The sequence below is a fragment of the Mchenga conophoros genome, linkage group LG14, assembly GCF_057382185.1.
Source record: "Mchenga conophoros isolate Kocher_MC1m ecotype Shallow Benthic linkage group LG14, M_conophoros_male_GT1.1, whole genome shotgun sequence".
Taxonomy (NCBI): domain Eukaryota; kingdom Metazoa; phylum Chordata; class Actinopteri; order Cichliformes; family Cichlidae; genus Mchenga; species Mchenga conophoros.
This window is the reverse complement of record NC_140539.1, coordinates 35,002,474-35,026,399: the sequence shown is the minus strand read 5'-3', so window position 1 is coordinate 35,026,399 and position 23,926 is coordinate 35,002,474. Positions and strand designations below refer to the sequence as shown.

Below are 23,926 nucleotides of genomic sequence, written 5' to 3'. Positions count from 1 at the left end.
GACATGTGTGAAACAGATGTGTAAAAGAAAAAGAAAAACTGTTCAGACTCCTGTGGTGAAATTATCAATTAAAACTGTGCCACGTTTTGTGACCTGCTGTAAAATCCAGTATTTAATGTTGGATAATTGCAGCTAATTGGGTGCCAGTAAGCAGACACCCCACCCACCACCACCCTGACCTGCTGTAAGTGAAACGTTGCCGGATTGATTCCTGCGTTCCTGATGAGGGCTGTACACACTGTAGGGAGAATTAGAGGAAATAACAGAGCACAACAAACAAGAAGCGCTTAGAGAATAACAAGAAAGCGTCGTTTTTCTTTGCTTCTGTTGCCGCTGCTGCGTTTCCGGACTACCTTCACCGGGGAGAGGATGCTGCATCCCCGGAATCGCTGCCCTCCGCTCATTATCTCAGTCTCCTCAGTTACGTTTCACTGTGATTAACGAGTGTCGGGAGTAAAAGACGACGTGCGAACAAGACAAGGAGCAGAAATTTGGAGTGAACATTAAGAAGGTTTTCATTGAGCATCCGCGAGAGAATTTTTTTGCGCGCTGCCCGCTTCAGTCGCATCACTGCCGACTTGTGTTAGACGCAAAGGAGAGGGTAAAAAAAAAGACACACTTGATATTCTCCTCTCTGTTAAATTATTTAGGAGTATCTGTTCCTCAAGCCCAACATATGCTCGTATCTTTGTCTTACATGATTGTAAAGCAAGGCTCGAAGTGGCGGTGACACGGATGAAAGCCGATGGCCAGGCGCCCCGAATTTCATCAGAAGGGGGATGCAACCTAGAATAACCCCAGTGTCAAATGGTAAGAGCGCAGCTTATGTCGAGAATCCGTGCACTTGCTCAGAAGTGGAGAAAAAAAAACTGTGAGTTTCTGCAGCTCTCGTAAGGTCTGTTGATGTGAATTATCCCTGCAGCTTTCCACGCAACGCAAGGCAAAGAAGACCTGAATCTCGACACGTTACGGGGCGAGTGTATACTGCTGCGGCTGCGGACTGAGACAGCTACACACACCGCGGTTGAGAGCATTGCTTTCTGTCACACTTCTCTGAAGTCAGGGTGAAGGGCGCATGCATAGTTGGCGCATTGTAACTATAACGCGCCTCAGGTTTCTCCTGAGACTGTCCCTCCTCCTGACCTCTTACGCACTGGAAGCCCGGACACTGGTGACTTTTTAATGGCTTTTGTGTTCAGAAGATGGAGGGTCTTACTGGTGCTGAACGTGCTCGCGGTTGCCGGGTTCATTACTTTCTGGGCCAAGTGCAACAACGCACGCAGCATCCAGACCACCGGTCCAGAGGCCGCGGGTGATGGGAAGAGAGCCCGGGGCAACGGGACGGCACAGGGGCCCAGCGTCAGCCATGAGGTGCTGCTGAAAAGGCTCAGCTCTCTGGAGGACGTGGTGTACAGGCAGCTAAACGGTAAAGAGCACGTTAACATTTAAAGTGAAAGAACGTGTCAACTTGATTTCCCCTCAAAGAATCTGAAAAAGTTAAAAGTCAGTGTTGTCTGACTTTTTTTTTACTCCCTCTGGAGCCCTGACATGACATGTTAGAAACTAATGAATAAGCCTCCCTGCATTGTCCCTAATATTGTCTAACAGTCAGCTGCTGGATCTGGCACTCCTCTCACATTATTTCAGTAATTATGGGTCATGCATGATGAGAGTGTGCTCTCTGTTAGAAAGTCTACATCTACTGAACCACTGAAGAAAGAGTCAGCAACTACCAAGCATATTTAATACTCCAGCGTAGAGCAGCAGAGATCACCAATGGTAATTAAGTTTCCAATAAAATGTTTAATTTTAAATACAAGTGTGTCGGGTTTGGGTTTAAATGGATACATGGGGCTGTTTACAATAGGATCCAGTGAATTGATTTTCCCTGCAACAGTAGTAAGGTTATCCAGAATTGTACTTTAATTAATCTCTGAAAAGACAATGTCTTTATTGCACTCCGGGAGGTTAGAGTTTAATGTTAACTTCCGAGAAGGAGCTTTCAGGGTTCTGGTGTCTTCAGGATGCCGGATGTTTGCCAACACAGAGGTTCAAACACTGTGAAGGATGGTGTGGTATGTGTTTGTTCTCTGTCCCCCCTACAGACAGAGCGAAAGCTTTAAATCCTTCACTTGTGTAGTTTAGCCTATGTTTAGAGTTTAATTTTCTTCCCCATCATTAAATGAAGGCTTACTGACCTCAGAATGGATAGGAGGGTTTGGATTGGGAATATTTCACACATCCTATTTGTAAATTGTGTCCATAGATTGAAGATATTCTCTGTGACTCTGTGCCAACTCTGGTTCTAATGAACTCGGCCCAGAAGTTCACCTGTTTTGACAGCCACTGACAAAATACTGTATATTCATGTGAGTTTGGAGCTGTGATGGTAAGGCAGGCTATCAGCTGTGGGCAGTATAATGCATTACTGAGAGGAGAGTGACTCAGGCACACTAAAGGATCCTGACATGTAATCTTCTCTTGTTTGCCTTGCTTAGGTCTGTCCAAATCTCTGGGCCTGATTGAGGGCTTTGGGGGTCGGGGTAAAGGCGGCCTCCCCGCCACGCTGTCACCGGCTGAGGAGAGTGACGCTAAATACCTTAGGGAGAAGTACGGCTATAATGCCTACCTCAGTGACAGAATTTCTCTGGATCGCACAATACCAGACCATCGGCCTAGCAAGTGAGTACAAGTCAAGTGAGGAAACTTTAAATTGCGCTTCAGATGGTTGAGTCATCCAAATTTTACATTTTTTTCTTTGCTTCTGAGATAGCCTCCTCGAGCCTAACACAGTGGACACGGTTGACGTTTCACTTGGGGTCGTTTCAGCATTAAAAAGAAAATACATGAGCAGCATAATTTTTCCATAATCAGTGTCTCAGTTGCTTTGGATAATGTAGAACTCCCTGAAAACAGTCCTAATTTTTATTTTGCTCCAGTAAAAACTGATGTACGTGTGGATGTATGAATAAATTCAGTCTCAGATAACACACCTTTTAATGTTAATGCAGTGTTATTTATTTTCTAAATATAGCCCCCACACACACGTCAGTAATACTCAGCTAATGAGTCTTAAAACTTATTGCCTGCATTATCCAAATGTTGTGCTTGCATACTGAAGATGTTGACTTTTTTGCGACCATATGTAAGATTTGTTTTTCATTTCTCCCCAGAAAATATTCAGTTTCACCAGAGTTTCTCTACTCTCGCAGATCTTGTCTTAACTTCCACTGTGCCCCTCAACTCCCTTTTCATTATGTTATTTCATCTGGTGAAATTGCAAGCTGGAAGCACTTTGATATTTTTATAGCACCACCCTGCTTTGTAGGCATTAGATAGGTTCATTTTCTGATCCTTAGTCATCTGTTAAGAGGAGCCCAGAGCTGTTGAGTGTCACCACAAGGTTCGACGACTCATAGATTTTATCAACTCTGGAAATGCCATCAGCTGCGAACTTCAGATGAGAATTTTTGACCTGCCTCCAGCCTTACGACTTAATGACTTCTCACTATTTTATAGCCCAGCCCAAATGTTTGCACATGCTCCAGTCCTATTTCTAAGATCCTAAAATAAAAAGTGACGTATATTTAACAACTGAATAAATGATTGCTCATTGGTTTTGTTTGTTTGTTTGATAGCAGTATAGCTCAAAAAGTGAAGCATGAATGTGCATTAAAATTTAATTTAAGGGGCTGGCTTAACGTAGAAAGGATTGACTTCTAGAGTCGGCCTGGTTCTGGATTCTTTACCATTGTGAGGTAGCTCAAAATGTAATTTTTTTTTTATGTTTTAAAAAAAAAAATAACAAAAACTATCAAATATCAATAATAAAAATGAGAGACTTTATCTTGATGTTTTTAAGGCAATAACCCAAACAAATCTGAGTCTAGATATTTGTTTGAATCCAAGGATCCAATTTGTTCATCATGGAAAGGTGTGCATCAGAGATATGCTGTGTCAAACTGCTCTTTGTTGAATAAGTGAATTGATAAATGTGTGATTTTCCCAGGAGTGCCCACACTTTTGCATAGAGCACTGAGGTTGGCCTTGCATTAGCTGATTGGTATCAGCTGTTTCATTCATGCTTCACAGTAACTGAGTAATTCACATCTGTGTGGCAATCAGCAGACTAGTCATGTCTAATCATATCCATGCATGTGTAGAGCACAGCCATTATAAGGGGGCACAGTGGTGTAACGCAGCTCTCCCAGGCAGCCTCATCTGTGCTCGATATGCTATAGTTTTGCATTTTTAGTTTATCATAGGAAAATCCCAACCCTATAGTATTAGGTAGTAACAGTATATGCACAGAGGTGCAGAGGTTTGGGTCGAGTATGTGCTTTGGTGGCTCTCTTATTGTACCAGCTGCTTTTCACAGCATACATGAATCCTTTGGCTCATTTTTCCATATATTTCACGTCCCCCCCTTTTAGTCTTTATTACTCTCCCCCAGCCTCTTATGCTCATATCTGATGAAGTTGCACTATAAGTCTTGGTTTGACATCGGTCAGCAGGCGTTCACGTACACATTCACAGTGTGCTGTGTGTGCATGTGTAAGTCAGTGCCTGGGTACAAAATGCTTACCTCACGTTTGCACATGGTTTTATTTATGTAATGACTGCACGTTTCTATGTGTATGGTCTTCATGTCTTATCGTCATATACAAACAGCCGTGTGTATTATGTCTTCAGTAATTCTTAGTTAAGGGTTTGTAGCTTCCAGCTAGCTGATAGTGAAGCAAGTCACAGACCCTTTTTTTGAAAATCACTGATGACAAGAAAGACTGGATCCTTGGTCTAGATGAAATTCCAGTGCCCTCACTTTTCTTCTAGAAGGTCTTTTATGTTGCTTCGATCAATGTGGCCAGTGAAGCACGTTGGGGTGCGGCATTTTCAGACATAGACAGCATGTAAGCTGGGGTCAGAGGAGTCTACTCTGTTTGACTGAAGGAGATTGTGGAGAAGTATGAGAGGAGCAAGAGAAACAGAAATAGGAAAAAATAAAAACAGCATTTTAAATGATCTTCTGTCAACCTGCTCAGCTTTTCTAGGGTTATTAAACTTGCTTCTCTTTTCAGCAATGTGGTACATGTGTAGAAATAAAAGTGGACTCGTACTGCACATCAATACCGATCATAGATGTGACAGCATTAGTTTGTAGTGATGTTAAGTCTGATAAGTGCCATTAGGATGGCCATCAGCTGATGAGCTGACTCCTACAGCCATAATCACAGTCATACTCAGATTAATCAATGAAGCTGTACTTGTAAAGTGACAAGTTCACACTCCCACTTTTGCAATCATTCATGCTGTTCCCTTCTATCTCCTACACACTGCTGGAACTGGTTACGCTGATTGCACCGTCACTGCCTCCTCCTGTTCTCAATTTGTATTAACAAAATTGCTGTAGTATCTCCTACCTGCAGTGTATGTACATGCAGTATATCCCCTCCATGATTGTAATATAGGGGTTTAAAATATGTTTTTGGACATTTTATATTTCCACTAGACTGTGATCATGTTTGTAGATTTTTTTTAAGCCTTATTCATGTGAACCTAAGGGATCTTCTGGAATCCTCTCTGTCACATATACGGCACAGTGCAAAAAATATTCAGATGTGCCTAATTTTTAAAAACATTTTGCTTTCAAGGAGCCAGATTTTCTTTTCGTTTAGTTGAATCTTTAAGAATCTAAAAGATAACAAAATCTGATAGGTAAAAATAACATTTTGAACCAACTAGGTGGTTCCCAAAAATCTGGCGTGCTGTGAGTCCTTAAAAAAATTGAGGAAACTGGAAAAGTAGCAGGACTAAATAACTCTGTACAGCAGATGAACTGTATCTGAAAATCATGTCCTTAAGATGTAGAAAAAGATAAAGAAAAGCAAAGACCTGAAGTACCTGAGAGATGCACTGGCCCTTTAATGGATCCATCTGCTGTTTGCTGAAGCCTCATCAGAAATGTTCTCAGTGGAAGGCTGTCAGGAAGCCATTTTTAGTGAAGAGAAACAGGGAGAAAAGGCTGAGGTATGGTAAATTACACGAGAACTGGACTATATCAGTGGCAACAGGTCTTACAGCATTATGAATTCATATTTGACATTTTTGGTTCAAATAATTGTTGATATGACTCCAACAGAGGGTGTTTACATCCGTCTGTAAAACACGATGAAGGCTCTGCCAGTGGTGTTGGGAATCTTGAGAAAGCTGATGGAAATATGAACCACATATTAAGATTTTCATCAATCATGCAGTCCCAGCTGAAAAGCATCTAGTTGGAAAAGGCATATTTTTATTAATTACGACAATGATCCCAAACACACGGTGAATGCAGTAAACGTATACCTAGATCAGTCATGGATTGGCCTCCCCAGAGCCCAGACCTCAACATTTATTAAAGCAGTGTGTTCAGGAAAGAGAGAGTTCAGGCTATGTTCGATAGTAAAGGTGGCCATACCAAATATTGACTTTCAAGTACATTTTTGCCTTATGTACTGTATTTCCATTTATGTTTGCACGTTTCAGTGAATTGCTCTGCCTATTTCCCATTTTCCCAGCAGAATATAAAGAAATGAGGATGCCTCAAGACTTTTGCAATATTGTATCAGAAGGAGAAAAAAGGTGACAAATGTCCCAGTTCTTCGTGGTTAATCTTGTTAATGTTGCCTTCTGTTTTCTAATGGTTTCCTGCCAAAAACCCTAAAAAAGTGTTCTCCAACCTCGTGAATTGAAAACACTGGATTTGTTATAGAATAACTTCTAATTAGCTATTATTTCACAGAGGAAATAAGATAATCGATAAAAGAAAAAAAGATGTGAAAAGGAGACAATAAAAGAAGCCCCTTCCTTTCCCACATGTGCTAAACTTAGAGCCAAAGCCTCACCCTGCCGCTTTCCGCTTCATTAGAGTTGTTTAAACAAAACAACTTAAAAATAGGGTTTCTATCTGAAGCAGCACATGCAGTTAAAAGGCCAATGTGGAAAAAAAAATCCTTGCGATTATAGTTGAACAGGAAGCGGCACTTGCTCTGCCTTTCAGCCCCATTGAACAAGACGTCAGCAGCTCTATGGAGGTAGTTTGGTCTTTTTTACAAATTCAAAATTAAATATGCGAGCACTCAAAAATTAAGGTTCACTGAGAAATGTCCTCATTTTTTAAAAAGAAAGGCATATTCCTTGTTATTTAATATAACATTCAATTGATCAGAAATGTTAGAAATCATGGTAAATGGGCTCATCAATACAAAATCATGATTGTCTTTTTAATTGTATAACTTTGTAGACTAATTTTCCCAAACCATCACTCTAGTGCTCCACTGGCACCTCGTATTACTTAATGCAAGTAGTTTACAGGTGTTGTGTCGTGTCTTTCTACAGATGTAGAAAGGTCAGCTACTCAAGAGACCTTCCCCAAATCTCCCTCATCTTCATCTTCGTCAACGAGGCTCTGTCAGTGATCCTGCGCTCAGTCCACTCAGCTGTCAATCACACACCGGCGCACTTGCTCAAGGAGGTCATCCTGGTGGACGACAACAGCGATGACGGTCAGTATAGATTAAATATTTTCTTCAGCTAATACCAAATAAGAAGAGTGGCTTTTTCGCCCTCTGATTAGAAGATGGTTTATAGTGAGTGAAACACAGAATTTCCATCTAAAATCCACTGAGTCATCAGCAGGATTTCTACTGAAAGCAACAAAATACACATCAAATTGTCATTCAGCATCCCAGAAATAATTATCTTATACAATAAGTATCATGTAACGTGAATATAATTATATAATTAAGTTTTATATTATAAAACTGAAACTAGTGAGTGAAAAAGAGAATATTTGAATACTTTTTCTCATACAGGCATCGGCATATGAAAACAAATATTCTTGTCAATGTTACAAAGAAATGATTTCAATCTGTCAGCATCAAGGATTCCAGTTTTTAGATATATGTGTAGTATTTTCTTTATTTTTACTTTTTTAAATGCTTCTGAGTTTGTGTAAGCGAGTTTTGTAGATTGAAGTTACAACCAGGCAAAAGACTTGTTTTACAAATGTCAAAACAATCATTGGAAACTAGGGCAAAGCATTACAGCCCTCTAAAACCAGTATTGTTTGAAGATTATTGCATACACAGTCTCCTATAGAGCTACCCTCTTTGACTTTGGCATGACAAATTTGTGTCCTAATCTGACCCAGCTTCACTGTGATAAAGGAGCTGAAAGCAAGACATAAAAGGACTTTAATAAACTAAATATAGCAACACACCAAAGCACATTTTTGTTCCCAGTAATTATGTTTTAGTAGACATGGCTACTGTTGAACCTGGGCTAGGATTGAGGGTGGGAACAACCATAACTATGCAGACATGTACATTAACTGATCATTTGGGGCAGATCACAATGAGACACAAACACACTATAAATGTAACACAAAGCATGTGTTCATACTTTTTTCATGTCTGTTACACTTAAACATGCAGATATATTGAAACATTGTTTCTAAAGGATGAAAGGCATCAGACTTCTGATGGGGCTGTGTTTGCATGTCATGGGGACGAGTGTCTCCTTGACAAAAGCTGTGGTCATTGCTTTTGAAAAGAGGCATTTTCTGAGGTGACTGATGGTGTCAAGTGTTTGTGGAGGCAGACAGGCAGATAGAGGCAGAACACACAATTGGATGTCACAGGAGAGATGTCTCTGTCATATTTACCGGGCAGGGTGAGAAGATGAAGAGACGGCAAGGGATGAGAGGGCGAGGAGATAAATCGGGAAAAGTGAAAAGGAGAGGGGAGGCACAGCAGAGATAAAGAGGTGTTGGTGGAGAAAAATAAGAGAAGAGGGGATGACGTAGAAGACAGAAAAGGTCAAAGAATGAAGAGAGCTGAAGGGTTTGAAAACAGGCAAAGTGAAAGGAGGGGCAATGAAGAACAGAGAAAAAGGGAGATGAGAAGGAGAGGCTCAGAGAGCAAACCAGGCTATTAGAGAAAGTGGCATCAAGAAAGGGAAAGGATGAGAGACAGGGAGGCTCTAAGATAAATGAGGTCGGACAGAGAGGAGGGGAGAGAGCGCAGGCAATGAATATCTAGAAGAGGGAGAAGAAGCAATCTAACAGAACGGAAAGCAACAGAAAGCAAAGAAAAATAACAAGGAAACAGGAAGAAAGAGATGAGATAGTCGAGGCTTTAGGGGATTAGGCTGCCAATGTCTAATTCATGTACTGTCAACAAATCCATGAAAAGATCAAAGCCAACAACGCCTTAGTCTCACACCCAACACTTTCTGACTTCCCTACCTTTTCAGTTTCACTCCCCAAGCCAATTGGCTTTTAGTGTCGCAAATACATGATTTCATTCTTATACAAAGGGTACATCATTTTCTAAAAGTGCTGTGTGCTGAAGTTTTTACAAAATGTTGCCCAAGCAGGAAATAGAAAATTGGACATGGGTCTTTGGTTCTGAACTAGTTTCATTCGTGATTCATGTTTATCACATTTTTGGACTTCTTTGTGTATTTTTTGGTGTAATTTATACTCCAAGAATCACCTTGGCAGATGATTGTTGTCAGTGCTGTTTGTCTGTAGCAAGAATACACAATAACTACCTGCTGAGATTTTATAAAACCCGGTGGAGTGGTGCATCGCGGATAAAGAAAGAATAGGAAGAAATTTTGCTGTGGATGTGGATCGCTTTATTTAATGGAAGTGGATGTGTTGATGTGGATCGCAAAAACTAGTCTTAGCCATGAATGTGCTGTCTGAGTGTTAATTTCTTTTTGGCATCTGGTAATGCAGCAAGTTATACATTATCAAGAAGCATGTGTGACAGTGCAGCTTACAGATGTATTTTAATCATTCTTATAAAACAATGGGACTTAGTATAAGAAACACGGAGCTACACAGTGGGAGAGTGAAAGGACTGAGACAGCTGAGGCGTTCTCTCACTTGACACTGCTGGTTGGCTGACAGCCAGCTATCCATCACAAAGAGGAAGACATTGCAGTGGCGCACAGGGCGAGGCGAGCGAACAAATAGTGCTTACCCCTCTTACTGCCTGAAAGACACCCACCGCCATGCTCTTGCCATATATGTTTGTATGTGAAAAAAAACACGCATGTGAAATGAGTTTGTGATGAAGAGTATGTGTGAAAAAAAAGAAGTACGAGAACAGAGAGAAAGAAATGGAAGACAGAGCACGAGAAATGTGTTTTTCTCTGAAGGAATGTTGCTCTGTGTGTGTGTGTGTGTGTGTGTGTGTGTGTGTGTGTGTGTGTGTGTGTGTGTGTGTGATACAGAGGAAGAAGGGCTGTGAGTGTTTTGGTCCGGAGGGAAAAGGCTGATGAGTTGATTGAGAGATCAAAGGTGGCGCGGTCGTTGATGCTCAGGAAGCCGTAGACCCCCGTTGGTGTTGTTTAGAGTGAGTTGGAGCTTAAAACAGCACCGCAGGGAGCTGAGTGAGAACTTTTATGTCATCTCTCTATTTGTATGTGTGCTTCTTTATTTCTTTATTTATAAACTGTGTTGTTGTGGTGATGAATTTGTATGTTTTTTATGTTTGTTTTCAGCTTTTGATAGTGTAGCAAAAGCTGACAATAGTTGGCATACATTAGTGGTTATTTAGGATAGGATGAGCTAATAAGCCGTCATGTCTTTGTATTTTGCTAGGAAAATGGGAAATAGATGTAGCAGTTTACTGAAACTTGCAAACATAAGATGCCAGATGCATCTCTCAGGTTGTGTGTCAGTTTTTTGTTATTTCTTAAGGACACAACTTTCAAATTCTGTTCGTCTGCTGTAGATGTTTTTATTTAAGCTGCCAGTTCTTTTGTCCTCTACTTGTTTAGTTTCTTGACATATGTCAAGTTTTTGGCTAATAGCTCTTTGCTAATCACCTTGCTGGTGTGTTATCGTTGTCATTTTTTGTGCAGGAAACAAATTGTGTATTTGTGACAAGCTGCTGGTAATGTGCCAGTAACGAATTTGTCCCTTGAGTTAGGTGCTTTTATTATGTGTGAATGATTCATAGGAACAAACAAATAAAGGACTGCACTGAAAATTATAATAAAATGATGTCCAAAGAAAAATTTGAAGAACCTTCAGAAAGCCTGAAGAACGTGAAATAAATTACAGAATTAAAAGACAGTTCGGTTCCTTGGAAGCAAAATGTAAAGACAAAATGTTCACACATGGCTCTATGCAACTACATAAGAGCTTTAGGATTGTCTGAAAGTATTTGTTTGGGTTTTTGCTCGTAATTATCTGCTCCACTCTATGTTCACCTGTTCCTTATTACCCGGCTGCTCTAAAGTGATTTCTGCCAATCTTTGTCAGCTCATCTGTGAGCTTGTTTCACTCATGCGCTCTGCAACAGTCCCTCGTGTTATTCTCTGCTTCACAGGTTTTTTACTCATTTTCCACCCCTTGGGTTTTGTTCTCCCAATATCAGCTTTATTTAAATAAGCTTTCTTTATGGTGGTTTTGCTGATTTTGTGTATTCATTTGGAAAAGCTTACAAACCTAACACAAATAATTGGGGTATAACCCTCAATCTCATTGGGCCTGTTTGAGTGCACATATGTCAACGAACTTAAAAAGGGCTAGTATGTGCACTTTGCTAAAGAAATGCTTTGATTATATATATACAGTAGGTATATTTTCATAGGTATATTAAATATTTTTTAGTTCTTTGTCTCTGGACAGCCTAAAATAAAAATAAAAAACACTGCTTAGTGCTTAGTGGGTTGCCCTTTGTGTTCTTATCATGTTGTTTCACACAACCAATACTAAGGCTTGATGTGAGGTTTATAAAGGAGTGCAGGCTGCCAGTGAGAGAAGTGAGACAAAAGAGTTGTCATACTGGGAATGGTTGCTTAAGCTCACTCTGCTGTCCTTTCATATTTATCGACATGAATTCCAATTATTATGATTGCATGAAAATAATTATGCAAGCTAGGCATAATGTGTCAGGCTTTGATTGTTGCTGCCAGAGGGGACTCTGGAACAGCATTTTTCTTTTTTCCTCCTTTCTTCAGTAAAGAGGGCTGCAATGGATCTGATGTTAGAGAAGCTAAGAAAAAAATACAAGCACTTTCTTTAGCATGTAGAGATTCTTCTTAAACTCGCCAACTTAGCTGCAATGGTGATATATTCTTTTCAGGCTTTATTAGTCCTGACATCAGATCAAATACTGGAAAACTCCAGCTGGCAGACTGTTCAAGGATACATGTGCAGATTATAAGCTAAACTGCAGATTCAAAGATCAACTAAAGATCAGTCTTTATAAGCATTTCTGACTTGTTTTGTTTGATGTGTTATCTTCATTTTCTGAACTGTAGAGCAACTGAAAGGTCCACTGGAGGAGTATGTGAACAAACGCTATCCCGGCCTGGTGAAGATTGTAAGGAACCAAAAGAGAGAGGGATTGATCAGGGCCAGGATCGAGGGTTGGAAGGTAGCCACTGCTGAGGTGACAGGATTTTTTGATGCCCATGTGGAGTTCACCCCATCATGGTGAGTGGGTCCTATCATCTAGCGGGAAGCACAGTGTTATTAACAGTCAGGAGTGAATTTTTGGTATTTGGAAAAAGGCTTATTTTAGTGTAAATTAAAGTGAAACAAAGCATTCAAAAACAAAAATGACATGTACTCAAAATTAAATCTGGAAAAAAACATATCTTTGCCAAATGTATGAACATTGGAATAACTTATTCATGATAACAACAATGACAATAATAGAGCTTTGGGTATCAGTGTTAAAAGAGTGCTACAAAGTGCAAAGAAACCATGGAAAGAAAAGACAAAGGATAGCTGAAGCTGCATAAAAGGAAGAGCCAAGCTATTTCACGCCTGAGAAGTTTTAAAATGAGACACTTGAGGCTGTGGGATCAGGTTGAACGGATTTTATTTAAAAAAAACATCACAAGCACACATAAAACACACACCAAAACAGGACCCCTCTTGGAGAACTTGTCGTAAAAGTAAATTTTTAGTAACCATAAAAAATGAAGGTTTTGTACTGATTCAAAAAAGCTGAGCGCTTGGTGGTGAACTGAATCAAAGGCTAAATACTGTCAAGAAATTAGCCTGCAATGAGGGATCTTATTAACCCCGCTAAGACAACTGCCACATCCTGTTGATGTCTTTTTGTGGATCTCATTTTCGAGCTCAGTGCATAACTTAAGGTATACCGTGCAGTTCTCTCACTGCCCCCTGCAGAGCTCAACTCGGCTGAATCAAACAGAATTAGTGATAAAACTGGGACGACACAAGGAACTTTCTATTTGACTGAAGTGGATGAAAAAAGTGGTGCTCTTAAAAGATGTTATAAAATTTGTTTCTGCACAAAGTAAAGTCAACTAAATGTGTGAGTGTGTGTGTGTTTGCACTTTTTTCAGGGCAGAACCAGTTCTAGCTAGAATAAAAGAAAACCACAAGAGGATTATCTTGCCGTCAATCGACAACATCAAGCACGATACCTTCGAGGTGGAGCGCTATGAGAACTCTGGCCATGGCTACAACTGGGAACTGTGGTGCATGTACATTAATCCACCCAAAGAGTGGTGGGAGGAGGGAGACATGTCTGCACCAATAAGGTACGCCAGCTTCTCCCATTTAAACGTGAACACAGATCTCACACTTCTGAGATGTATTTTTTTCCACTTCTTTAAGATTTTCAATAAAACTGCCACCAAGTTCTTTTTTTAGTTTTGGGGAAGATTAGGGGAAAACAAGAAAAAAAGCTCCTGATGGGAAACCAGACTTCATTAAAGCAATAAAAAAATTACAGCCTAAATTAGAGAGTGGAGAGTGAAAATAGGATTTTAATTATCTGATTATCACCCATATATTTGTGTTAAATTGGATTTCCTTCCATTCTTTAATTAAAAATAAGAATAAATCGCATGAGTATGCACAAAAATGTTTAGATAGGCTGAAATATAAAGTGTGAAACTTTGCATAGTGGAGATTTGGGTTGTAGAAAAGTACTCCAAAATAAACATCAGATAAAGCCACAAAAAAACACATTCTGGTGTTTGCAAACGCTCAGTGTCACATGATAGTGTGTTTTCCTGGCTGCAGGACGCCTGCCATGATTGGATGCTCCTTTGTGGCCAATCGGGACTACTTTGGAGAACTCGGTCTACTCGACTCAGGCATGGACGTCTACGGAGGGGAGAACATCGAACTAGGCATCAGGGTTTGTGTGTCACCCAGTTTCCTCTTGTTCCTGCTCCCTCTTTACCCCTGTAGGTTTTAAGTGGAGCAGTGGCCACCGTAGCGTGGCACCACTGATAAATGAGGCCCCATTAAGAGTCCTGGAGGACCAGTCCTGTGTGAGCAGCTCACAGCAGGGCAATGGAGATAAATAGGTCATGTAGAGCAGGAAGGTTGGAGTTTGTTTCTGTACATTTTGAGAGATTGGAGAGTCTTTTGTTTTTCTGCAAGGTTATTAGATTTTTCCTGAAAAAATAACATCAAACATTTTCACAACCCGAGTGTGTTGGCTTTTATCCAGCAAGCTAAACAATCAAATATTTTTAGAAAGACAAAAACTTGTCTTTGAGTTGACTTGGTCATAACTTGAATCTGAAATGGAAAGTTCTTATATCTTGTCATCAAAAATATCAAGATTCCCCCCAAAATTAAGTCTAGATAAGTAAACGTGTACAGATGCAATAAAACAGCTAAAATTCAGCTTCAACGCACCTATAAATATATTACAACTGCTGGAGATGAAGTATTAGCAAAGACATGAATCTAGCCCACAATGTCACATCTCAAGAACCACATTTCTTTCTGTTCCTCTTTTACTACAAAGCAGTGGGACACACTCGCCCTGCGACAACAACATTTCTACATTTCACTACAACCCTTACAAGAGGATTGTTTGGATGTGTCCAGGGAGAAGGCCCTCATTCAGAGAAACTCTTTCATAACAAGCACTTGAATCAATGACTGTTTGGGTTTTAACAGGATTCTTGGGATAATGAATGTTAAGCGGTAGATATCAGCACCTCTATGGGGCAATTTTGCATGGTTGTTGTCCAACATCTTTTACATGAAATCATAGTACTGCTTATTTATCTTAGAGTGTGGCAGAGAGCAGTAAAATGTTTTTTTTTGGCATACCCTCTGTTGGTTAGCAGCTGTGTAACAGAAACACATAGGTTATCTTTAAAACCTATGTGCCCATTTTCTGTTTGTAGTGCTCCTTATCTGTGGATGGAACATGTTTCATATTGTTCCCAGTGTGAAGAAAGACTGACGGACCTACTTTTTATCCAGTAGGAATGTTTGTCAGGAGTGAAATAGGTTGCATCTGTGCAATTGTTTGGTGACCTGTCAGTTTGAAGTTTCTGTTACGCTCACATCACTTTGACGTGGGTTCAGATAGCTTGGATATCCATGTCTTCATTATGTTCACAGCAGAAGGCTCGTGGGTTGGACACACTCAGCAGATACTTGATTAGATACACCTTGTCAGTATTAGGTTGGACACTCTTTTGCCTTCAGAGCTGTTTTAATTCTTCATGGCATAGATTCAACAAAGTACTGGAAACATTCCTCAAAGATTGATCTTGGCACGATGGCCTCATGCAGTTGATGCAGATTTGTCAGCTGTGCATTCACGATGGGAATCTCCCATTGCGCCATATACCAACGGTGATCTATCTGATTGAGATCCCCTGACTGTGGAGGCCATTTGAAACCATTGGACTCATTGTCATATTCAAGAAACTACTTTCCTGTTAGCTCACAAGAGTAGCACCTGATATGGTCCTCTGCTGCTCTAGCCCAAATTCTTCAAGGTTCACGGTTCAAAGTAATGCAAAAGTGGTTTTTAAGAAGGAGTTATCTGTTTTACTGTTGCCTTCTTCTCAGCTCAAAGCAGTCTCTGGTCGGGTCTGGTATCAACAAGATATTTTCACCCTGAGAACTGTCTCTCATTGGATATTTCCTCTTTTTTGGACCATCCCTTGGGATAACCCTAGAGATGGTAATACAGAAATATCCTAGTAGATCAGGAGTTTCCAAAATACTCAGACCAGTCCTTCTGTCAACAACAACCATGCCTAACGTGTCTTAAATCTTCTTTCTTTTCCATTTTGATGCTCAGTTCTTCTGTGAGTACCCTGCCGAGATCCACTTTCTGGGTAAATTATTCATTATGAGAGCAGTTAATCTCCTTTTGAAGCGTGTGGATGTGCACAACAATTCTACCTAACAGTGAGAGGTCAATTCAGGGTCCAGTGGTTTGATCTCACTCACAGTCCTGCATGAATGAATTCACAGCACCATGTCCTGTTCTCATCTGTTCTTCAAGGGGTTTTCCTCTGAAGCCTCTGTGTTTGTTTAAGGGCTGTGTTTTTCTGTGGCTGGGATAGTTCCTAATTGGTCAGTTGCTGGCTTTGCACATTTGTTCTCCAAACCTGCAGAGGATACCTCAGTCTTGACCTGCTGATTTTGATGGCTATCATTGTGAATGAAGTAAGGATTACAGCTAGGTCATTTCAAATTTGGATTCCACCAACTTAGAGATTATAGCTACATGATGCCCTTATTTGGGCATGTCCATTTTTCCTGAGGTTGTGTAGAAGCTTTCGGAAAAAGGGATGAGTACCACTGGCTGTTTCCAGAGAGGATACTGGGAGGAAGTTATCTTGTTCAGCTTCCTATTTCTTCAATAGCAAATCTGCTAGGTCAAAAAGCTCTTTTTTAAAGTTTTGCATTAAGAGCTGTTTCAGTAGCTCTACATGCACCATAACATTGTTCTAGCCATTCTGATATCATTTTCAGCTCAGCTGCTGGGTGGTTTGTATGAGGAGATAATTGATTCAACCTTCATGCTCTGAGGTTTCTTTTCTAAACCACTTCACAAGCAGGTGAAGCTCTTCTGCTGCAGTTCATTCTTAAACCTTTAGCACCAAAAATGAATGATGTCCAGTAGTTCTCCACTTTATCATTAAACTTTCTTTGACCTCTGTTAATGAGAAGCAACAAAAGGTGGCAGAAGAAGAAATACTCTTGTACACATTTAAGGCTATTCATCATCTCTCTCCTCCATATCTCTCTGATCTGGTTCAGATCACTGCCCCATCTCGATGTCTTAGATCTTCTTCTTCCCTTTCTCTCTCCGTCCCCTCCCCCTGTCTTGCCACCATGGGGAGCAGGGCTTTCAGCTGCTCTGCTCCACGACTCTGGAATTCCTTAACTCCTGATTTAAGAAATATCTCTTCCGTCTCTCTCTTTAAGTCCCAACTCAAAACTCACTTGTTGTCTTATGCTTTTATGATTGTGTAAACTGCTTGCTTTTATGCTTCTTTTTTTATTCTGCCGTGTACAGTGTCCTTGAGTGTTCTGAAAGGCGCTTTCAGATAAAATTTATTATTATTATTATTATTATTATTATTATTAAGGGTTGCAATAGTAACTTTAATCATTTGACCAAGCTGTTGTTGTGTAGCTCTTGGGGCTATGCTAGCATTCATGTCTTATTGTTCTGGCCCGCTGTCCTACATCAAAGCTGGGAAATAGCATGGTGAACTGTAGAAGATGTTTTGGCCACATTTCAAGCATGACTTGGGCTTCTGACCGTCTCTTCTTGTTGATCTTTAATGACATGCCTGGACTCATCATGGTGTATTCGCTGACTGGGAGAGTGCCCTGGATGATACGTTGTCACAGCAAACAATATAAGTAAAAAAACATGCATTTATGTATGTATACTCACAGTTGGAGCTTAAAAGTTAACCCAGTCCTGAAGTGCCGAAAACCTCAGCTCCTCTTGATGCCTCTTAAGGTTGGCTAGAAAAAAATGAATAAAAGCAACAATTAGATATTTTTTATATAACAGAAAAGAAGAAAAACCGAGAAGGACTGCTAAATGTACAGATATAGCTTTCATTAGTTCCAGCACAAAGAAAACACGTCCTTCCAGGTGCTCTATGCTCCAGCTGTTAGCTGTAATTGACTTTATAAATCAGGACATCGCGGCGACTGTGCATCTGCCTATTTATATTTCCTGCTGCCCAGCAGCCAGCAGTATATTATTGTGAGCTTTAATTCATACTCCTACTACCCACAGGTGTGGCTGTGTGGAGGCAGTATGGAGGTGCTGCCTTGCTCCAGAGTGGCTCATATTGCACGAATGAAGAAACCTTACCACAGTAACATAGCTTTCCACACACGCCGTAATGCCCTGCGTGTGGCAGAGGTCTGGATGGATGAGTACAAGTCCAATGTCTACCTGGCCTGGAACATCCCCATGGAGGTGAGAACGGCATTTTTCTGCAGCAAGACCTCTCTTAGAGAGGATGCTGTCAGTCATGCTTGTCTGTTTGTGACTATCAGATGTCCATGTTCAGAGCCAAACAGTTTTTCTTTTGGTTCCACAATTTATGTAGAGACTTTAGGCATAATAACTTCCTTTGCTCTTGCAGAACCACGGTATTGATTACGGAGACATATCACAGAGGGTTGCACTGAGGAAGAGTCTGCAATGTAAGAGCTTTCACTGGTACCTAGACAACGTTTACCCAGAGATGAGGAGGTACAACGATACGCTGTTCTACGGTGAGGTGAGCCATGAAGGACAAAGACACAGGAAAAAGTAACAGTTTGTAGATGTAAGATCTGATGTACAAATTAAACCACTGAAATTAAATAAATGAGACTTACAAGTTTCTTAGGACTTTGTGTATCTCCTCCACAGACCAAAATATAACAAGAAAGCAGGGACTCAGAGAGCATGTACATCCACATCTTCTCAGCTGTTAATAGAAAAGAAATGAGATTTAGAACTTTGTCTGATCCACACTGACACATCCTTGTTTTTAGCCTTTATACATTTTTAATCAGTAATTATTTTGGGGAATATTCATATTTTATGAATTATGTCTGACTCTTTTTTTTGTGTATTTAAGGTCCGCAATTCTAAAGCAAGCCACCTGTGTATGGATCAGGGTGTGAAGGAGAACCACACAGCCACCCTGCACCCATGCCATGGGTGGGGTCCTCAGGTACAACACTCTTCCTCACCACCATACTAAAGAGTATACTCCATCTTTTTCCAGTTGCTTTGCTTTCTCATGAAAACATACAGTGAGCTTCTCCGGTGATGTGATTTGCAGCTGTGTCTCAATCACAGGCTCAGCTGAAATCCTCCAAGGAGCGAGTTCTGCTGTCAGAATAAAATTGTGTCTTGCACTTTTTGTGTTGAAGCCCTGAGTCAGCCAGTGTCAGCTCTTCATCCCTTCAGCCCTAAGGGCCTCTCTTTTTAGCTCACAGTGGTAAACAGGTGCTTTAGGCAGAAAGTCAAGGCTTCAGTGGTAAAATGCCAAAAGAGCTAAAATTTCAATTCAATTCTGGAAAAATGAGTGCCGCATCACACTTTCTTCACAAGACATGCTTCAGTTGCATTTTTTAAAGTTATCCTTTTCATGGAACAAAAAGTCTTCAGTTTTTATTAGACCACCAGTTTTTCACACTTGCACTTCCACGGAGATAAAAGCGACCCCATGGTGTCTTAGCGTGGGTTCTCTCCAGGTAGTCCGGCTTCCTCCCACAGTCCGATGACATGCACGTTAGGTTAAATGGTGACTGGCTGTAGGTGTGTATGCAAAACAGATAAAGCACATAAGTGCATAAAATAAAGTGCGATATGAATATCTGTGAAAAGATGAATGTAACTTGTAGTGGTCAGAGATACTAGAAAAACATTTTAATAAATACTCTGTTCTTAAGAAGAAGCAGTGACATCTAGGGACCACAAGTGGGATTTTTTAAGATTTTGAGTCCAAACGCTGTTAAAGCACCTAACTTTTGTATGATGTACTGCAAACAGGATGCAGTTACTCTGCAAAAAGACCCAAACTGGGCTGACTGGGTGGTTGATGGAAAGCTTTATCTTTATATCTTTTGCAAGGCATTGCAACCACTATTCACACCACACTCAAAGCCTCAGAGCTTTAGATGCAACCAAAGGAACTGTTTTATCTGCACTGCTAAAGTGGAAATTACTATTAATCTGAACGAAAAAGCTGAAGTGAAAGACACAAAGGTTAGAAAACAGAGCGGGAAGAATCTGACTCACTTCTGCTTTTTCTTTCTGTCAAGTTGAGAAAACTGCAGAATTTGGTGTATATAAAATGTTAGGGCTATATGTGGGTTAGAACTCTGCTGAAACAACACTGTGATTAGCAGTGATGTACAGGAACATCTTTGTGTTTAGCACTCAGTGAAGAACAAAGACATGTTTTGCCTCTCAGCAGTATTGGGAACAACACCATCCTCTTGTTCAAAGCAGCAAAAAAAAACCCAACAGCTTGCATAATCAAGGAAAATTCCTGCTAGTTTACCTTCAACTTGTACATCATCACATACTTATTTCATCGTTAGCTAATAAAGAGAACAGTATTCACTCAGCCAGTTCAGTAACTTTCCGTTTACTGTATGTGTGACGTATCTGTTTTTCTCTTAGTTAGGACGCTACACTAAAGAAGGTCAGCTGTTTCTGGGACCCCTAGGCAGCACTGGTGAGGACACTCGTTGTGTGGTGGACGATCAGATCAGCAACTTTCCTCAGCTCCTCAACTGTGAAAAGGTGACCAACGTGAAACAGAAGACATGGCATTTCTCTCAGGTCAGAAGTGTAAAGAAATCTCTTTTTCAATGATATAACTGAGTGTTTATAAGAACAACTAAAATTTACTGGCATAGAGTTGAGAGGAAAAGTATCTATATGTCAGATTTTAAAAGGGACCTATTGAGCTCATGTCTGGGTCCATTCTTTTTTCTCTTGGACTCTAATATGAGAGTAGCTTTGCATGAATCTTCATTTCTCTCATACTCAGCATTGCTGCAGCCCCGTAGTTCATGCTTTATCTGACAGAACCGCCTTTATATTCCGAATACCTCCGTTGAAGCCACCTTTCTTTGTGTTAAAACCCTCACAAACAGAAGGTTTTAACACCGGGGCCAGTAGGACTTCACAGATAGATCTGTCTGTTTGTGATGACTATATTAGGATATCATCTCTGCTATTACTGAAATCAAAGCAGTCTGGTTAACGGGGATTATTTGCACATAAACTGAGACTTTGGCTATGATTAATATGAACAATAACTGTTGTAAAATTATATTTATGCTAGAAAATAAGGGCTCCTTTTAAGAGAACTAAACCCAGACTGCTTAAAGGGTAACAAGCGACTCAATGTACCTTTTACTTTGGCATTGATTCTCTTTTTCTTTTAATGTGAAAAACCTTTTGTAAGTCAATTTTCCATTGGTCTTTTAGTTCTGTTTGGGTAACCTTTAAAAACTAAAGAGTCACAGCCTGTAGCTGTCTTTGCACGGGAAGAGGAGAGCTTGAACAGTGATGCTGCAGACCTTCTGCCACATCGATTCTTTGTCACACAGCAGGACAAGCAGTGAAGAGTCCTGCAGACGTAGAAGTCTTAGGGAAATAGGGAGACCTTACTTATTTTATATAGATGTAAGGTAAAAAGTTAGTGCCATTTGTTCAAGAAAGAGGTTGCAACAGTTCACATAAGGCCCGGTCTGGTTACATACTGTTCTGTCACCATCACGCATTGTTCACAGACCATCTGTGAAATCTGTTAAAACCAAAGTATTGTATCTCCTTCTGCCTTGCAGAACGAATTGATCATAAATCGGGCTACTGGACGCTGTCTGGAGGTGGTGCCGGCTAATGTTTACTTCGGCCACCTGCTGGTCCTGCAGCCCTGCTCGGGGCAGAGGTGGACCATCAAGAACACTATGAAGCAGTGATCGCCTGGCCAGTTTCATTGGGACCAATTACAAAGGCTATTTCCAAGAGCTGTCACCTGACGTTACCTTGGCCAGTGGACAATCAATGATGCGGGGGCTCCTTAGCTTTTGAAATAAGACTCAAAAATAGATGGCTTTAAGGAGACGAGTGATGAGGTGGTTTGGAAACAATTGATGTTTTTTTGTTTTTGTTAGTTTTTAAAAAAAACATGGACATTCAACGTGGTGAAAGTTTAGCATGAGGACCATTTCTCTATATGAATTTTACAAACTTTCAATGTGATGTTGCCATAATTCCTGTGTGCCACTTCTTTACAGTGTTTAAGTTTTAGTAGACATTTAATCGACCAAAAGCGTGCTCTTTCTTATGTGAAGGGGAAAAAAAGTTTCCATCTTCCATCAGTCTTTCTGCAATATTTCATTCTTACTGACGTACTTTGTCTTTTGAGATATTAAAAAAAAAAAAAACAATAAAATACCTGGAATTAAATTTCAGTTATATGCACTGATCAAACTACATTTGTAGTTTTCAACATCATGAAGGTTTTAGTCTATAGCTGCAGTCCTCAACCTTTTTTGTGCCACGGACCGGCCCTAAATAACTAAAATGTGTTCATAACACACGGGAAAAGACACAGGGGAACTGAGGTAACGATAAAAACAATAAATATGAACGATAAAGCGAAGAAAAAAAACCCCGGTAAACCATAAATTGCACACCTGAACCTCAACACTCGCGGCCCGGTACCAAACGACTCACAGACCAGTGCATGGCTCGGGGGTTGGGGACCGCTGGTCTATGGTACTTAGAAATTAAGGAATGGCTACTCGTGACAGGAGAAAATTTTACACAGTTTAGCAAAAATGCCTGAAAAGTGATTCTTATGTTTTTCAGAAAATTCAAATCCTTGTAAATATTTATAATTTGAAGAAAAATATGCTAAAAATATTACTTGGTGTACTTTTTTTTCAAATCACCCCAACAAGGACTTTGGGCTAAATCTCACTTCTATGTTTTATGGATTCTGACTTTTATTGCTATTTTTCCACCAAGCATTCTGTAGCATCAGATGCAATATATCTCGTAGCATGAAGTACTATAAGCAGTTGGGTACAAAGTTTCTTTGCGCTAAGTTAATTTATTTGGTTAACTGCTGTGTGCCATAACTACTGAAAACCTAGTCAAACATAGGAAGCACTTTTTGGACAAAGGGTTGGAACATGAACGAGAGAGGAGGATTGAATCAGGAATGCACAAAAGTACCAATAGTGGAAACGCAGGAGGCCTTAAAGGCTGAAATTATTAACGTACTGAGATGTATATGATGTCATATATTAAATTGCATAAGTGTGATCAGCTGGATTTTTGCTCCCAAGATTGTCTTCCAATAAACAACTGGTTTCCTGGGTTGTGCTTTGTTACTGTGTTTTAGGATACATCTGCAGTCTTTAAATTCGTCATACTTTAATTAGTATGCTTATTTTTTTCAGTTTAATTTTATTTTCAAGCTTGTTTGTAATTTTTTGCTGCTAAACTCATGCTTTATTTTGCTTTTCTGGACTATAAATAAGGTAGAGACAGCAAAGATGAGCTACCATGCTGGGCTGCTCTCCTTTTAACTGCTCCATCCATTTTCATGGTTGTGGTCAAAATATTTTCCCCATGCTGTGAGATTAGTCCTCAAAATCATCCCCCAAAATAGACTACTTCAAAAGAGATTTCACCCTCAGCTTCCAGCTGCATGGCATCTGCTGTAACTTACACCAACTCGACTTAAGAGTACTTTCATCACATTTTTTATAAAAGCGCTTCTACACAATATTACCCAGCCACAAATGAAGTAGCCAGGTGGCCGAACATTAAAGGGACTGTGCTATAAATGACAAGTTATGGGTTCAATCCTGAAGCAACCATATGTCCTGTAAATAGTGTCCTTGAATCAGACACTGACCTCCTACTGCTTACTCTCGCTAAACTGCTCTGGATGAAGCATCAGCTTAAATGCTTAAGATGTAAATAAAACAGGAGGAGACTGCTGGGAGCACAAGGGCCTGTTTCTAGCAGAGAGGGGGAGAGAGGAGTGAGGCGGCTCTGAGGGACAGAGCCTGCATGCTAACATAACACTGAATGCTGATCAGACTCTTAAC

The 23,926-nt window shown here is 40.3% G+C and overlaps 1 protein-coding gene across 4 annotated transcripts; it reads left to right on the top strand.

Annotated features, from left to right (window-relative positions):
- The first annotated feature begins 174 nt into the window (after positions 1-174).
- On the top strand, positions 175-23,186 carry galnt17 (polypeptide N-acetylgalactosaminyltransferase 17). 4 transcript variants are annotated; one of them, XM_085244163.1, is made up of 12 exons: positions 176-601; positions 714-1,426; positions 2,499-2,682; positions 7,378-7,544; positions 12,325-12,499; positions 13,384-13,581; positions 14,069-14,186; positions 18,075-18,260; positions 18,430-18,567; positions 18,913-19,008; positions 20,469-20,630; positions 21,644-23,186. In XM_085244163.1, the coding sequence occupies exons 2-12, from the start codon at positions 1,183-1,185 to the stop codon at positions 21,776-21,778; spliced, it is 1,803 nt and encodes a 600-aa protein (XP_085100289.1). In that variant the 5' UTR covers positions 176-601; positions 714-1,182; the 3' UTR covers positions 21,779-23,186. The 4 variants fall into 4 exon arrangements, 3 of the variants coding, with proteins under 3 accessions (XP_085100289.1, XP_085100290.1, XP_085100288.1); XM_085244164.1 differs by having other exon boundaries at positions 176-810; positions 923-1,426; XR_014888220.1 differs by having other exon boundaries at positions 175-1,426; positions 20,473-20,630; positions 21,644-21,778.
- Positions 23,187-23,926: the final 740 nt, after the last annotated feature.